Raw genomic sequence first — 18,802 nt, forward strand, 5'->3', positions numbered from 1 at the left:
TTTTTTTGGTTGTGTGTGGTTGTATAGCTGCACACGGATGCTAGCAGGTTTGGGTGCAGGGGTATACATGGGTGTGACTGACATGTACAATGAGGCTATTGTGTAGTACATCCGAATGCATGGGTTCTGCTTCTGGATATTACACTTCATCATACACCATCCAGTGTATGCAACAGAGATGTTGCTGGGTCTGGGATATGTTGCTATGCACATGTTTGCCTGTGTTTGGGGTATCTTGCTTCCTTACTGTTGTTATGTCGGCACAGCTACCCGGCTATGTACTGTCACTACTGCTTGTGACCATTATGGTTGGCACCTTTTCCAATGCCCATAGTGGGGCATGTTATGTGGACACTTCGAAATTTGCAGGACTACACATACCCAGGGCTAGTGCAGTAGACAGAACTTCACTTGTTTGCCATACTATGAGCCTATTCTGTTAGCGTTTGGGTTCCTTATTTATTTTCTTATGCCATGTCTGTGTTCCATACCGTAATGTATATGTTTTATGCTACTATTTACATGTATATTGCGGGAATTTCCATGGCAGGGGATCGAGGTCATTTTCCATTTTTACGATTGTTGCAGGGACACGACTGTCCAATCAGGGACTGTCCATGGCACTTTGGGACAGCAGGTAACCCTGGTGACCATGCCCATGTCGCTGCTGGGGTTTCCACCTTTTCCATTTTCCGATCTGGGATATTTCCGGGACTCACATCTGCCTTTACAGGCCGACACATACAAACGGTCACTATATAGCATAGAAATTCACTTGTTTGCCTAAATAATTTGCTTATTATTGTGGCAATTTCCTTGCTTATTCTGTTTATTGTGTCATTTCGGTATTTCTGTTGCAGAAATAACCAATTCATGCTACCATTACATTACATACGGGATATCATTGTGTCCTACAATCGTAGCACATCAGCCATTTCTAATACGTTTTTTCGGTACACAACTGTACAGGAGAGACTGTCCCAAACAAATGGGACAGGTGGTGACCTTAGTCGCTGCTCCTATGTCGGTCTTGGCGCTGACATGCGGACTGTACACCTTCTCTGAGTGTAAACACTGACAGTGCATTGCGGGACGGAGGCGGTCTTATGCGTATCCTTTGCTCCTTGATCGGGTACACTTATGCCTTGGTGGCTTCTATTTGCTTCTCCCTTAATTTGGAACGGGGACTATGTTGCGTACTGCACGTGCGTTTCATTCTGCACGGGACCTGGCTGCTGCCATTACTATTGTGGGCGGACCGTGGCTGTCAGCACATTAGGTTGCTCACCTCATGCCGGCTTAGACACGCCTCCAGACGCATCCTACCTGGGCTCGCTCACGTACACTACGCACGTGTCTGTGATTCCGGTGCACTCTCATTAATATGTATATGGCGCTACTGCGCCGGATATTCCATGCACCGCCGGCGCAGGCCTTACGCCGGCCTTGCGCCGAGCTTCATGAATCCCGGGGAATATCTTATTTTTCTGTTCTTAGTATGGAGCTTATTGCATGGTAGACCCTGGTGCCAAGTTTATTTTATGTCAGTTATTTCTTTGGTGCCATACAAACATTTTTGCTGTTCTATAACTAAAAATTAATCCTTACCCTTCAAATGGCAAATAAAGTATATGTAATGCCAGTTATGACACCTTAATATTAAGTCATGTCATGTACTAGCAAAGGTAAAATCCGTTATGCCACCGAAAAAAATTGCAGTATAGCATCAATTTTCATATAACTTATTTAAATTGTCTACACAAGTCCCGTAATTTACAGCTGATGTCCTTAATTAAACAGTGTTAAAGCTTGACTACACATTTTGAAAATCAGTTGACAACTCTTGATTTTTCCTCAACATTCTAATTAGAAGCATGTCCTTGCACTTGGAACAACATTCCGGTAGGTAATCCTCTTTTGTTCCACTATGCACATTGATTATGTCATTTCTCTGCTGTCCGTGGAACAGTGAAACTAGCCCAAGCTTATGTAGTCTAGTATGAAGTGTACTGTGCAAAATAAATTGCCAGTATAAGTGTTCATATTAGCCAAAACACTGTATACTATTTTATTCGTATTTATAATCATGTTATGTGCATGTGCGCTTCCCACACTGTGGCTGAAAGGGACAGACAGTGTATCAATCACCTACCTTAGTTAAGAAACTTAATAATTAAAATAAATAAAAAAATAGTTTGGTAGCCCTGATGTTCAAGTTTGATAAAGTTTCTAGTTAGTGAATCTGATTTTTTTGAAAAAGTTTATTTAATAATGGCAAATAAAAAAAAGACCATTTGCCATTTGTTTCAAGATTTACATCAAAAATGCTCTATCAGATCCACTATTAATTAATCACCTAGGCAATATGACTTAAAAAAATAAATAAATAAAGTAAGCAAAAGAAAAAAAATGAATAAGAAGTGTCACTATGAGGGGATTGAAGAACTAATATATACTTCAACCACCGCTACTTCCACAAAGCCTTCTCTTCCATATCCAGCAATGTGTTTACATAGTGCTGGTTATCAACAGCTTTTCTGCTTAGAATGTTTTTAGTCCATTTGTTTACTGTGCGTCCCTTTTCAGGGGCAACCCAGGACCATTGTCTGATTAAATATCCTGTTCAGAGTGAGTGATACAATAAGCAAACAGAGGTGAAATGAATCAGTACATGGACCTTAGACTGCAAGAAATAGCACACTTACAGCTCAGGGCCTTAATCCTCAGTACTAATTGACAGGATAGCTCTAATAATAATTTGTATAATTCTTCTGTCTTTAGTACCATAGTAGGCTTTTTCTGTTTTTATTTCTGATTTTCTTTTTGTGGCATTACTACTCCCAGTAAGATATTTTCATGGAGTTGTCGTACCCACAATTAAAAATACCAAACAAAAACTCAAATGGGATGGTCATTACCTTATCAGGCCTAAGCTATCAATCAGGCTTTGCAATTGTTGTTTATAAAGAAACAGCCAAGATCAATACTAAAAATGATACTGCCTTGTGCTCTGCGACCCAGGTACACTTCTCCAATAACAAGTGGACTTTTTAGGAAACATATGCCATAATCTACTGGGACTGAATATTAGTGGAGATATTTCCATGGGAATGTCTAAATTATGAGCTCATGTAGTACATTTCAGGGCCATACAAACATCTTGTCATTGTTTAATGGGCAGCCTCTTTCAAAATGCCCTAAGTCACTCCTGTTCAAATCTGTTTCTTATCTTATATCTCCTCTAATATGATGCAACATAACCTAGGAGGGAGGGTGGGAGGCTGGCATAATGGTTAAGGTGTTTATCTGATAAACACAAGGTGCAGTATTTGATTCACACATGGAGTAATTGGCTAGGTTTAAAATGGTACGTAAAGACAATTAGCCTAGTACTAATCTATGAACCTTTTGACCAGGTGTTCTCAAATCTAGTCTCTGTCACTTAGACCTATTAGAAAACTCCCCCAATGAGCATTTCTTCACTTTCCAGGAGTTTCTGCATTACTACTGCATAAATATGTTTCAGAGTCCTGTATACTAAATAATCCCCAATGCAAAAATCATACTGGTACTGAAATGTAGGTCAAGTGATAGTGCTGGTAACCATATGAAACGTCAGGACTTGGAATGCCAAGTCCTGTAATGTGGAGACTGAATGGCTGAAACACTGCATATACATACATTAAATATGAGCTTGCCATTTCTCAGAATATACCCTTTTCTCCGAGGTATGGCAATTTCATATATATATGTTTGGGGACAGCTTTCCCCTGGCAAAGACAATATTAGAAGGGGAAGAGCAATGTTCAGTATTTGCTCTTCTGCATTTTCTTTTTTCTTCAGTGTGTTTGCACTCACCTTTGGGAGTCCATATATCTCAAAAGGAAGCCGATGAAGGCAGAAGCTTTCATCACCTGATTCCAGTACACTAACTGCTTATGTCTAATAATCCAATTGTTCAAAATGTCTGTGCTCCCTTTGAAATCAAATTTGCCCTAACAGAGCTAAGAAAAATCACACCAACTCAATTGACTTCAGTAATGTATCAGGACGTTCAAGGCAAGGCAGCGAAACACCTAAACCAAAGTATCAAGCTTGGATTATGATCATCCTGAGAAGCAGAAGTATAGATTGCTTGCTTCCACATAGGGAGAGTATTCTGAGTAATCCAAACAAAATATAGCTTTAATGCAGCCACCTGCCGATAACTTGCCCATGTTCACCAGATTCCCTGGACAATAACAGCTTCTCAAATGCAACCCTTAATCCTTCCTTCCCCAGTACACATTATGAATCTTTATTATCTGCAAAAATACTTTGCCTAGGTAAAGCAAAATTGTCTAAATAGTACAAAACGATAGAGGCAAAATAAACAGTCGTATTGTCTGAATTTTTAAATCCAGGTCTAGATCTAACCCCTTCCATTTGTTTATCCAATATTTAAATTTTCCTTTCAACCTGGCATATGAAACTCTAACCAGTTCTTATATCTAAGTGACCAAATCACTCACAAATATTTAATGGCTTTATTTCCCAAAACTGTGAGTTTTAATTTCGAAGCACCAAGAAGGGCTTGTAGTTCACTGATATTGCTTGAGGGCATATAGTGTTAATTTTATATCCTGCTAATTGCCTAAAGTGGGCTAGAATCCTAAATAACCTATCTGAACGTATCTCTAGGTCAGATAGAGCAACAAATCACCAGCACGTATGTTAGTTTAAGATCCAGCATCCCTCATCTTAAATTTTGCAATAAATGACTGCCAAAGAGTTGAAGTCAAAGGCTCTAGATAAGAGCAAGCAAGAGGAGGACAGGTGACTTCCCTGCCAGGTTCTGCTAAACAAAGAAAACAGGGCTGATAATTATGCACTTACCTTCACCCTGGCTTTACCAGCTTTATAAGTATTAAATATAAATTATGTAAACTCCAAAGGGAAACCAAACTTACAAAACACAGAATAAATAATCCCAACTCACTATGTCAAGTGCTGTCTTGACATCAAATATGACCACCAGCAACATCCAATCTGTTCTCTTTGCCTCTGTATGACCAATAATATCTTAAACATATTATCTAATGTCTGTATTGTTGGGTTGAATCCACAGTGATTAGGATGGAGTAGGCTAATGAGTGATAGAAGTCAGCTGGATTTCAGTAGGAACACAATAATTTTACAATCTTGATTAAGTATTAATATTAGCCTATACCAGCCTGTAACTGCTAGATTTTTACCCTCCTTTAGATGCTAGACATAACTGTATCTTTCTTGGGTGAGAGGACCTCCATTTTCTCTTGTCTTTGTAATCAATTATTGTAGTAAAACTATCATTCATTTACCTGTTTGTGGTGCAGCTCTGATGTAAAGCTATCAGAACCAGGGGAATGTATTCCTTAGCTGCGCCTTCATTATCTTTTATGAACTCATCTGCATCTGCATCTGCCCTAGCTAGGGCCATCAGATGTTCTGAATACTGTTGTGTAAAATTACACAAATCACAGCTGTCTGAAAGGTTTACTATTACTTGGTCGAGGCTTAGAAGCTCAACTACTAGAAACACTGAAACGGATTGCCGAAACACAGAATACTGAATACATACCATGTCAAATGAAACCTCACATCCTGAAAACACCCTAATGCTTTGGACCTAGGAACAAGTGCTAACATGGGTCTGGAAGGGGGGGGGGGGCAAAGCTGGGCTTCAATATTGTTGGTCTTCGATATTCCAGCCTTTGGTCTCCACAATTCCGACATGTTCAGGTTGAGCTTCCAAGCCTTAACCACATAACAGGAACTGTTTAAACACTGCTTAAACTCCAGCACATTCCCCAGACAATTTCCTTCCTCTGCATACAACCAAGCATATCAGTCTTGAAAAGTTAAGATATTATTCAAATAATTATCCATGATTTCATCCTACATCCACATCCCTAATTAAAAAAAGATGACTTTTCCACTTTAAGTTGTTTTAATTTAATGGCCAACATGGTCTGAGCTTTAGGGCAGTTCCTTAAGAATACTTTTTGCATGGATCCTGTCTTAAATTCTCTGCCTTGTTCAAACAGCCTGTCTGTCCCTCCATCACATCATCCTCCAGCACTTGTTCAACCCCATCTTGGTGAGTATGCATAAGCTTTAGCCAAGCCAACCATTTTTCTAGCCCACATACTACAAAATATTGCCTTATTTGATTACTGTAATCTACTACATTCTTGCTTAGCAATTCCTTAAATGTGGCCTTTATTAGGCTGGTCATCATTTGATGCTCGAGATCAATCTTGCCCTGTCAGTATTTATGAAAATATGCAGATTTGCAATTCTGATTACTAAATAATTCAGTCTTCCAGGGTTAAATGCAACACCTCTGTAGCATGATCAGGTAATGTTATCAGAAGGGTTTCAACTGTTATCTTCATGTGATTATCATCTTAGAAGAGAATATAATTTGAACACTTTTGAAAAATAATTATAATGCATCCCCCTGAACTGATAGGCAGGAACTGCATCTTGTAATTCAACCAGTGAAATGAAACTAGTAAAATTCTTTCCAGTTTTTGGGATTCTAAGACAGTGAGAACAAATCTATAAATTAGATGCAGATGATATTAAATGAAAATCACTCACCAATGGCATCAGTCCTTACTGAAAGCTTAGAAACTACATTTTATATTTTAAATCAATCAGATTGTTGGGTATCAAGGTTTGTTGGTGTGTGTGTGTGTGTGTGTGTGTGTGTGTGTGTGTGTGTGTGTGTGTGTGTGTGTGTGCGTGTGCACGTGTGCGCGTGTGTGCGTGTGTGCGTGTGTGTGTGTGTGTGTGTGTGTGTGCACGTGTGCGCGTGTGCGCGTGTGCGCGTGTGTGCGTGTGTGCGTGTGTGTGTGTGTGTGTGTGTGTGTGTGTGTGTGTGTGTGTGTGTGTGTAGTGTGTGTGTGTGTGTGTGTGCATGCATGCGTGAGTGTTAGTGTAGAGTGTTGCCTTTGCTAATGCAATGTAGTCTAGGAGTCTGTAGGGAGAGCACTAGCAAGGTCAGGTCTGGCAGAGCCACTGTTCAATTCAGAGATGCATTAACAAGCCACCAATGAGGTCTTTCTCATTGTGGACATACAAGTCTCTGAATCACATTTTGTTCATAGGTTGCTACTAGGCTAATGACCACTGGGGCCCTTACAAGTCTAGCAATGCACCCCAAACCATTTGGGTCCACAGTATCATACCGAGGGGAGGAATGTTAGTAGACAGGTAGCTCTAAAGATTTCTTGGGGGGGTGTTAGGATAATGCTTTTCTTATTGATGGCCTCTGTTCTAAGAGAAATGAGGGATTGACTGAGAGTAAATTTAAGATTTCCCATCCACTAGTCAAGATTTCATTTAAATAGACTCAGAGATGAGTTTTGTTTTACACTGATAGGGAACATATTCCCTACTGCAGAGATCCTTTGGGAAACATACTTGTCTCTCCAGCATGTCCTGTTTATGTCACAAGTGAAGTTCAGATCGCTGGATCTAGTGTTTCTGATGCTGTGGGTTTTGTGCATGTGCAATAAATCCATCAGTTCTGGGTCTGAGTAAGCCATTTAAGCCTGTAGGAAACTACATATAGAGACAAAGCCTTTAGGGGATCAGAGTAGGACAGGGTATACAGAAGGTGTAGACACAGGATCTGGAGCAGTCAGAAGCAACATAGCACTAATAGTGACCAGCCAGATAAGTACCTACACTGCACTAACCATACATTAACTACAATAGGAACAGTTTCAGGGAGGTTTCAGTATACACTAACTATATGCTTCACAGGTACATCAGGGCTGCAGACTTATGTGACTGTTAGCACAGGTAGATGTTTCATGTTTGCTTACAGGTAGCCATCTGTCATTACCATACATATCTTGGGGCAAGCAGTATCATTCAGTCCAGCAGTTCTTTTCCTGCCAGGATCTATTGATGATATTGACACAGATCTACTCACAGTCTCAGGTCACACTGACAGTCTGTCATCCTTCTAGATGAGCCTAAACCCACTGTATAGGATTTACCTTCACTCTGACTGACAACACAACCATCTTTAGTGGTGGGCCAGCACTGGAAAACCAGTGCACTGCTTCCGATGTATAGATACCCACTGTACAGCAGGATAGCAGTGAATGGCATTGTCCATTGTCACAGCTAGGCCCTCAGTTGGGCAGCTCTCTGCCTTACCCAACAGAAGTACAGTGCTGTAATCTGAGCACAGACTGCAGCTATTCATACAGAAATTAGGATGATTAGCACTGTGAGTGGCCTCTGGGAGACCATGGAGTCCAGAGACAATGCTGTGATTGGTTTTGTAAACTCAGTGGAAGGACAAATAGATTCCCTGGACATCTATATGTGGATGATAGCTACTGTCATCATCAGTGTCCTGAATCCCATTGTAACCCATGGACTGGGCATGTGCATACCTTAATGGCTACAATGGATGACCATTACAAAGAACCCGGCCTACACCTTCCAGAGCTGGGTTTCAATGAAACTTCACCAGTGTACACCAATATACTTCAAGGTTGGTCAAACTGGATAATACACTTGAGCTGCTCCATGTTCAAATCACCATAGGCACAATCCAATACCACTTCCTTGCAAGCTATAGGTCCCCCTCTATGAACCAGGAAACCCATACTATGTATATAAACTTATCTGAAATACTAACCATCCAACCCAGTACAATATACATGGGTGACTTTAATTACCCCACTATTAACTGGGAATCCTATACAACATCGAACGTACATGCATAGAGATTCCTGGATTTTGTAAACACAAACTCCCTGGACCAGTCAATACACCAACCAGGGGTGCAATCTTATTGGATCTGGTCCTCACTAATATGGGAGAGTGCTACACATCCCCTACTGTAATGCCTTCCCTGGTAAGGTCAGACCACAAAGTGGTCTCCTTTGAAGTAAAAATAAAACCTCTACCCCCAGCTAAATCGTGAATGTTCAGGAACTATTCTAAGGCTAACCTCCTGCTATTAAGTGAGAAACTGGCAAAATTTCAAGCCCCTATAAACCCTGAGAACACTTCTGCATATGCAGAACTGTTCACAGAAACCCTGTACAAGCATGTTAATAGCTGCATAGAGGCAGCTCTACCCACTGGGAAGAAGAATTGAGCTAACTCAAAAAACAAGCCACCCTGGTGGAATCACAAAATCAATTGATGTATTACAGGAGGAAGAAAATCATGATAAAAATTAGGAGGTGCAGCACCCAGTAGGACAAAAGCACTCTTATCAAACTAAACAAACAACTCAGAGGACAAATAAAGTCTACAAAAAACAAATTTGAGGTAAGCCTCCCAGGCCAAGGACAACCACAAAGCATTCTTTAGCTATGTCCGCAACCTCAAAGGCAATACACAATTGTGTGCAGAGCTCATTGTAAATGGAGCCACCTATACTAAGCAGAACATATAGCAAACCTGCTGGCTGATAAATTCAGCTCCAACTTTACTCATCTCTCCCCCTCAACCTTCCCTCAGGAAATATCATCAAATATAACTCCCACTGCTATCACTAGGCAACAGGTCCTTGATGCTCTCTCTAAGACCAAGAACACTGCGTCAGTGAGCCCAGACAATATCCCAGGATGCCTTATAAATAGCATGAAACATGACCTATCAGGGCCTCTGGAATTACTATTTAACTGCAGCCTCCAAACAGGCTTCATACCTCATGAATGGAGAAAGGCAACAGTCATCCCGCTGCACAAAGGTGGGCCATGTACAGACCCTGGAAACTACAGACCAATAAGTCTCACTAGTCTTATATGTAAAGCCATGGAAAGAATTATTATGGAGATGATCAATAGAGATATAGTAAACCTCCAGACACTGGACCCAACATAGTTTGGTTTCGTCAAGGGGAGATCATGCCTACACAGCCTTGTGGACTTCTTTGAGAAGGTCACCAAAGCAATGGATGACTGCAAAATCATTCACACTGCCTAAATTGATCTGGCCAAGGCATTTGACACAATACCCCACTCAGGCATTGTTGACAAACTTAAGAGGTTAGGTACAAATCCGTATGTCACTCGGTGGATAGCCAACTGGCTCACCGACAGGACCCAGAAAGTTAGAATTGGGGAGTCCCCCTCCACAAAGAGGCCAGTCACAAGTGGAGTCCCTCAGGGATCAGTCCTTAGACCGCTCCATTTTGGCATTTACTTCTCAGAAGTCAAGGCCAATGTCAGTGTTCTCTGGCTGACTAAATTTGCAGATGATTGCAAATTAGGAGCTGTCACTGAATCTCATACTGACACAAATGTTCTCCAGGAGGGGCTGACACAGACAAACAACTGGTGTCAGAGCCATGGACTAAAACTAACTGCCAAGAAATGCATAATAGTATAATTTGGGAAGTCATCCATTTCTGGTAACTATCATATTGACAACACACCCCTTACAGTTGACCCAGTAGTCAGGGACTTACACACCAACATAGATAGTAATCTAGCCTTTGACCATCATGTGTCTAGTGAGGAAATTGTTCTATGTTGTGCAACTTACAAACAAAGGCATGGCATCTAAGTCCAAGGAAGTCATTGTTCCACTGTATTTGGCATTCATCAGACCTATCATTGAATACAATGCCCCTTTTGGTATGTACCTAACCAGGCATATCCAACCTCAACATCCCTCTGATACTGTTGCATGATTCTCCAGCTACCTCACTGATAGATCTCAATCAGTGAGATGGCACTATGCACTCTCTCCTTCTCTCCCTGTAAAAATGGGAGTACCTCAAGGGTCTATCCTTGGGCCTTTACTAATATCTTTACTAATCAGCTCTATACCTCCTGTCCTCAGTCATCCTTAGTTCAATGCGCAGATGACTCTACAGTCATCACCATTGACAACTCTTCCTCCGAGCTGTTCTCAGCTACTCAGGCATCTTTTAGCTCAGTCAAAACATGGCTCTCCAACAACCAGCTCATCCTTAACCCTTAAAAACAAAGCTGTTATTCTTCCTACCTAAAATATTTGACAATATTAAACCCTCCTTCTCCATACTGTCCCTTAATAACACTCCCATTCAGGTAGAATCCAGCACTAAGCTCTTAGGCGTAACCATCGATGATCAGCTTAAATTTGACTTACATGTTAATAACTGCATCAAGAAGACTAGTTCAAAACTAAGGCTCCTTTACCGTAACAAGAAATTCCTTACCTCTGAAGCCAAGGTTACTCTCTCTCTTACTTACAATCTACCCGGTCTAATGTACATCTCGCAAATTCTCACAAATCTTAACTCATCACACCGGAACAAACTTGAATCTACTTATAACAAGGTAGCTAGATTTGTTGCTCAACAAACCTACAAATACCATCACTGTATCTCTCTAAAACTCCTAAACTGTCTTGAATTACCCCACCAGCTTCTTCTCTCTCAGTCCAGATCTTTCATTCTATCATATACCAGCCTTCCTACTGTCTGACACCATCCCCTCTCATGTCTCATTATTCTCCCTCGAGACCTCTCCAAAGCTCTAACCAAGACCTGCTACAAATCCACAAACCCAAGTCTAAATTTGGATGTAACATGTATAGCTATTACCCCACCATTGCCTGAAATAGACTCACACTAGAGATCAGGACCCTTACACATCACATCCTAAACAATTTAAGGCAGCCACCAAAGAGTACTTTAAAAGTCAGTGGTTCTGCCACTGCACTCTCCCTCCTTAAACATCCCCTACTCCCCATACTACAATTTACCTCCGGCCCTTGACTCATTCTTCTCCCTAGCTCTCCATAGTCTTCCTCGGCTTCTCTTTCTACTGTCTCCTAAAACCTGTTAAGCTAATCACCTCAGACAAACATTCTATAGTAATTGTCTTGCCTTGATTCGACTACATTATGACAAAATTAGGTTTTGTAACCTCTTACTTCAAAAACTATATTCCTCTTAATGACAGATTATTGCTTCTTACTTATATATCTTGTAAGAGCTGTGGTATACTCCTGATTATTGACACTGGTAAACATTGTATTGCTATTTAATGCCTTGTAACAATCCTGTAGCATTGCTGTTTAAGGTTATTGTATAATGTATATATATTATATATATTATATATATTGTATAATGATAACTGTATAACATTTTGGAGCTTTTCTCCCCTAACCTCTGCTGAGAAAGGGCTCCAGCTCAGTCGGACAAACCTGGTCAACAAATTTAAAATACAATAAATAAATAAAGGCATGCAGCAATAATACTTGAACATATTATCTAACTGCATTTAATGACAGGAATAATTGAGTTAGGGTGAACCCGTAAAATGATATATGACACTGACTCTAAATTGTGAACAAGCATAATAAGAGACATCCTAGAAATACACTGTAGGAAACAGGAGGAATATAATAATGTACTAGTAAAAGGAGGTTGATTTCATACTGAATGAAGTTAAGGAAATAGCAGCTAAAGGCATGTAAATGACATGAGTTAAGGTGATGCCAGCCAAGAGTATGCAAGCATGACAGGAGTGGTTATAGATTGGAATATTAAGCAAGTTATATAGGTAAATTGTAGTTAGTGGAAAAGATAAAGAAGATGATGTGAGAGATGTTGAGACAGTCACACTGGGCAAAATCAGCGTAGTTAGAGAAAGGGCTGGTCTAAAAGAGAAATGCATGTGTATAGAACTAACATTGGCAGGTAGAATGTTCCAAGAAGTGGGACAAGTTCTAAGAGAGCATTGCAGTTACTGCAAGGCAGAACTGGGATTTTACTAATGCTGGGGCCCTTGCAACCTGAGATATGAGGGGTTAAGAGGATGCAGCTTGGTGTTTGTGAACACTGGGGGTGAAGGTTGTTGAAGAGAAACTTGTATAGGGAAGTAAACAGAAGAACTGAATTCCTTTCAGTAATGGGAGGGTATTGGTAATGTTCTTCAAGATATAAGGATTGTGTGTGAATGGGTTGGTGAGAGAAATAAAATGGCAGATTTTAAGATTATATTCTTGTAGGTAGAGTGCGATTTGGGAATTTCTCAAAGCACCTAAGGGTAGAGCATATTCAGGCTTTGGTATTAACACTTCCTTTGCTTTGGAGATTTGAGTTTCTGCTGTAAGGAACTAAGCAGGATTATGCACTTGTTTTAGGTGTAAGAGTAACTGATATGTGACAATGAAACTCGTCCTTGATATGAAGTACAGAAATGAAGGAGGGAAGGTCACTTATTTAGAGTGAGAAGGGGACTGGGACTGAAATTGAACTCTGTGGGACACAATCAATAGGTTTAAACATACATCGTAACCATAGCTGATGCAATAAAAATATAACTCAACAATAGCGGGGCTTAAATGAGCGAGGATGTTTTTTATCTCACTCAAAACACACACATGAAGTATACAACCTGAATGGCTCCAGCTAGTGAGCTAACAGGTAAGTATCCCAACCATGTGTACTGTATCCTACCTCAAACTGATCCACCTATGAAGTTTTGTAATATGGCACCAGGCATGATAACGGCCATATTAACACAGGCTTTTAATAAGAAATGCAGCTCAGCAAGAGGCATTCTGTAAAAAAAAATCTAATTAGCACAAATACTTTACAGATTATCAGATATGTTTTTATGTTCATGTAAGAACAACACAGTTGCCTTGCACATCTCCATCCTTACTACATGCTTAAAAACAAGGTAAATGTATATGACATTCAGTATTACACATTCACCAAGCTACTTTCATCTGTCATCATTTGTAAGTGACTTTGTAAGACACATTGCTTGTAGTTATCGTCTGGCTTACAATATATGTAAATATTTATGCTGTCGCTCAAACAAATATGGAGAGAGAGAGAGAGAGAGAGAGAGAGAGAGAGAGAGAAATAAAGAAAAAGTTTAAATCAGCTTTCAGGGGCTTAGAAACTGTGCTGAAAATAAGCATATTCTTTCTCTGGAAAGGTTCAGCTTTGTGCAGATCTGCAGTGCTATCAGCTTTGTTTGGGAAGCACATTTTGGTCAGGGTTTGTGGTCATGTTAACTGGAACACAACAGAGTTGTATTGCTTTTACAGTACTTCGTTCTAGCCCCAAACATGACCTACTTTCTAAAAACATAATATCACATCTAGAGAGTTACTGAAAACTGATGAGAGCTTCTTACCACTTAGTATGACAGCAAAAGTACATTTTGTATATGTGTTTTATTATTTATATTTCTTTCTTTCAGAGAAAATCAGAGCAGAATCGTCCAAGGATACAGATTCAAAGAAATGTACAATTTCCTGAAAGCCTCAGCAAGTTACTGGAGAACTCTGAGATGGAAGTTCACATCTTAGTTATATTTATAAAGAAAGAAAAAACAATATTTGGATCAGTACAACTTCCTCTCATCTCTGTGATGCTGCCAAAATCTATAATATACTTGTGGAAGCAACCCATGGAAATCAGAAGCACCCCATAAAGGGAACCAGATGTGCCTCATCAAGTAACCATTTCTTCAGCTAAGAAAACTTTTGCAGCATAAAAACCCAAGCAGAAGAGTACCGATAACTGCTGATGCTTAAAAGCTAAATTCCCGTAAAATTTCTTAGCACTGCAAAAGTGGATGAATATTCAAAAAAAATATCAGTTTTAGAGGTCATTGTGCATTATTCTAGACTGTAATTTCCAGAATGTTGTATGAGACAGTATTCAACAGTCACTTCTTCATTTCAAAGCACTATTATTTTATTTGATACTTTCATGGTTGTGCTGGAAACTTATCTTTGCCCACATTTCAAACTAATTAAAAATACCACCTGTAGTTCAGTACATGGCAGAGTCCAAAGACTTATTAAGTGCCTGAATACATTGCTGTAACAAAGAGAAAACAGAAAGGCCATCCATATCAATCAAAGTTCTGAAATTGGAGGAAAAAAAAACACTGAAAGGTTTTTAGTACTTAGTGGTATCTGCATACACTTTACAAGGTACAGGTGTTTGCATCCAGTTAAAAAACAACTGCAGGTCAGGGAAGTCAAGCTGGCTTTAAAACATACAGGGAAAGAAGGCAGCTAGGGCTGGAATTACAGATGCTGTGGTTTGTGTCTGTGATAAATTGGAACATCTTAGCTGGGAATGCAGCATTTCTACTGTAATGGCAAAGAATAGTGCCCCCCAAAAAAGCAGCTCACAAAGGAATGCCAGTGTACAGTCATACTGATCAACAATACACTGACAGGCATACATGTTTAAATATGCTTTTCTCATGAATAAAGGTACACCTAGAGGATATATGTGTAAATCCCTAACATTTATAGTGCTGGTATACCTTCAAACACTGTTAGTAACAAAATATACCTCTAAAAGGGTAGGCTGCTTGAGGAACATGCATACAATAAAAGACCCGCATTCTTACAAAACACATCATGTATTTTTATATCACACAGCCACGGTGTAACATGGCTTCTAGTAAAATAGGTAGTTCTTACACAGTTGTTAGCAATATTCCTGTTGAGTCACTTTAATGCCAGCTGAAGCAAATGATCTGAGACAATGTATTATACTCTGGCATTTCACTGCCTAAGTACAGTACAAGCAATGCAAAGTAGGTGCAGTATTCCCTCATTATAATAGGTCAAATGGGAGTAAGGACTTCTGTTCATAGGTTCATAGGATGATACTAGGCTATTGGCCTGGAGGCCCTAATAAGCGTAGCCAAGAATTTTGCCCATGTTCCCACAAAGTCAGCACCTGTTTCCCATGTCCAACAGGGATACAGGTGGGATCCCAGGTATTCTGCTTGACATGGAGAGGGAGTCTATTCCACAGATGGGGGAGTCTTTGGGACATAAATCTATCCTGCCAACAAGTTCTAGTAATGCCACAGACCAAGTTGAGGCCTTGTGTCTGGGTTGCGTGAGTGGAGTTTGACTTATGGATATGCAGCAACTCCATCAAGGCTAGGTCTGAGATACCCTTGTATGCCAGACACAGGTCACTTCTGAGCAGTCTGTATGAGACTGAGTGGAGGGACAAGGTTTTTAGCCTATCTGTATAGGATAGGTGTTTGATACTCTTCAATTTCCTAGTCAGGAACCTCTGTGGTCTCTGCAGCTGCTGCATGTGCTTGGTAAGGCAGTGATTGCATGCTTAGTACATTGTTATTAATGGGATAATTAGTGGGGATGCCATTTTCCCCAAAGGAGCTAATGATGCATTTCTTGACATTTAGTTTAAGGCCATGCTTGGCACCAGCCATTAGTTTGGGTAAGGCTCTCTTGGATGATGTTCACATCACTAGGGGAATTTAAGACAGCACCCAGCTTGCAGTCATCTGCAAACTTGGTCAGCCACAGACTAGTGGTTTTGGCTTGCACCTCAGAAAAGTATATCCCAAAAAGTAGAGGCCCCAAGACGGATCTTTGGGCTATGCTGCTCATTATGGGTCTACTACTAGAGGTGACTTCCCCTATTTTGACTGTGTGGGTTCTATCAGTGAGCCAGTTAGCTACCCATCTGGTAACATATGGGTTGATATCTAGCTGGGAGAGTTTATCTATTATGCCCAAGTGTGGAATAGTGTTGAAGGCTTTGGCTAGGTCAAGGTAGGCTGTGTGTACAGTCTTCACCTCGTCCATGGCTTTGGTGACTGTTTCGAAGAAGTTGACCAAGTTTAACAGGCATAATCTCCCTTTGATAAAACCAAACTGTGTGGGATCAAGTATTTGGAAGTTGCCACTGTCCTTGTTTATAAGGTCCATGATAATGCATTCCATGGCCTTGCAGATCAGACTAGTTAGAATGATGGGGTGAGAATTGCCTGAGTCAGTGGATCTGTCACCTTTGTGGAGAGGGATGACAGTGGCTGTCCTCCATTCAGCTGGGATGAAGCCGGTGCTCGGGCTTTGGTGCTGAGAGCTCATGCCTAAGTTAAGGATGCAGCCAGGGATGTTATCAGGTCCCATGGAGGCCATATTTTTTTGCCTTTGAGAGGGCATTAAAGACCTGCTCCCTGGAGATGAGGGGAGGGAGGCAGGTGTGGGGGATGTCCTAGTTTACTGATGGAAGGACAGGGGGGGGGTGAAGTTTTCACTGAATCTGTCTGACAACAGGTTGGCTATTTCTATGGCATTTCTGTATGTGGTGTTCTTGCCCACCAGTTCAGAGCAGATTTTACCTTTGAGACTGCAGATGTATGTGAAGAAGGCCTTGTGATTGTCCTTAGTGGATGTGGCCAATTTTGACTCAAAGTCAGCCTTAGAGGATTTCACCAGTGACCTTATTTGTTTGTTCAGACAAAGGAAAGATTGCTTCCAACCTGGCACCTGCTCCTTCTTTCTGGACAGCAATTATTTTCATTTTATTATAGAGCTTGTTTATTGCTGCTGTCAATCAGACAGGTTTACTCTTCCTCGAGGAAGATGATTTGGTTCTGTCTGTTTGTTCTAATAACGTTTGCTGTACTGTAGAATGTACACAACAGTGTGATATCACTGTAAATAATATATATTTTGCATTATCTTCTTTATCTATGAGACTGCATATTGACATATATCATAACATACTTGGGTTGTGTGAGCTAAGTAACACCAGCATACAGCTGGCAGTGTATATAGAATATTCACTTCATCTGTAGAAGTCACTTGTGAATTATTAGCTGTCAACACATGGAATAAATGCTTTCTTTTCTCAGAAGAGCTGCAAATACCTGTCACTGTTAGCATGTTTCTCTGATTTTTATGTCATTCATAGGATTCTCAGGTGCACTGCACGTTTATGACCTCTGCTAAGAATGTGATTATTAATATGCCAATGGAAGAAGAATTATGGCATATCAGATCTGCCACAGTGCAACACCAGCCCCTAAACAGCTGCCTGTCCACAACTCCCAGAACTATTCCTTATTTGCTCTGCCCAATATATCACTGAAAACTTCTGCATCACTGCAGAAGGCAATGGTTTGTAGGGCTGCACCACCATCTCCAACAAGTAACATTTTCTTAAATGCAGTTTGTACCACTCTTCCATCCAGATATTTTTTTTGTTTGTTTTTTTCACCTCCCACCATCTTTATTTTTTAATTCCCTCTCACATTAATGTTGTGATAATATGGTGTGTCAGAATGTTACACACACGCACATACATATATATATATATATATATATATATATATATATATATATATATATGTCTTCATATGCAAGCATTCAGTTCCCTCTCCTGTTTGGCATCCTGCATTCCTTACTTTCTATTAGCTTAATCTTTCTTCCTTCCTTCTTCTGTATGGCTATACTCTACAAATGATCATACCAAAATCCTATCCATTTAGAGTCATTTTAGCACCTATGGCATCTACTCCTTGAGGTATGTAATGAACAGGAGCATGTCAGGTTGCCAAAGGGAGATTCAGTGAATGTGAAAGGATCAAAACATATTCCCTGAAACTACTACCACCAATAGTGGAGCCTGCCTCTTACTTCACTGTTGTGCAACCTTGGAGTTGGTATATGTATATATGTCTGCAGGGTGTTCAGTGAAGGTAGTACCGGCATACATTTCTCAACTATTTTATGTTTGCCAAAACTACATTTGATGATTTAACAAGAATGAGTAGCCAACATCATTTTGGCCTGTATTACTGCCATTTTATAATGCACTGTGTGATTCATCTTAGGGCCAGTTATGACTCCCAAATCCTTTTCTTTATTTGTTCATCTTCTCTCCAAATATATATATATATATATATATATATATATATATATATATATATATATATATATATTTCCTGATTCCAGATATTAAAATAAAAGACCTTCATCTTATTTTATTTCT

The 18,802-nt window shown here is 40.1% G+C and overlaps 1 protein-coding gene across 2 annotated transcripts in view; it reads left to right on the forward strand.

The window, feature by feature from the left end:
* The window catches only part of ANKDD1B (ankyrin repeat and death domain containing 1B), a 1,083,940-nt gene extending 1,068,255 nt beyond the window's left edge, over positions 1-15,685 (forward strand). For both annotated transcript variants that reach the window (XM_044063959.1, XM_044063958.1), the window contains exon 15: positions 14,217-15,685. In XM_044063959.1, the coding sequence (XP_043919894.1) occupies positions 14,217-14,275 (59 nt within the window). In that variant the 3' untranslated portion in view covers positions 14,276-15,685. The remainder of the gene's footprint in view (positions 1-14,216) is intronic.
* Positions 15,686-18,802: the final 3,117 nt, after the last annotated feature.

The sequence above is a fragment of the Protopterus annectens genome, chromosome 2.part2 (assembly GCF_019279795.1).
Source record: "Protopterus annectens isolate FY-2018-M chromosome 2.part2, PAN1.0, whole genome shotgun sequence".
NCBI classification, from domain to species: Eukaryota; Metazoa; Chordata; order Ceratodontiformes; family Protopteridae; genus Protopterus; species Protopterus annectens.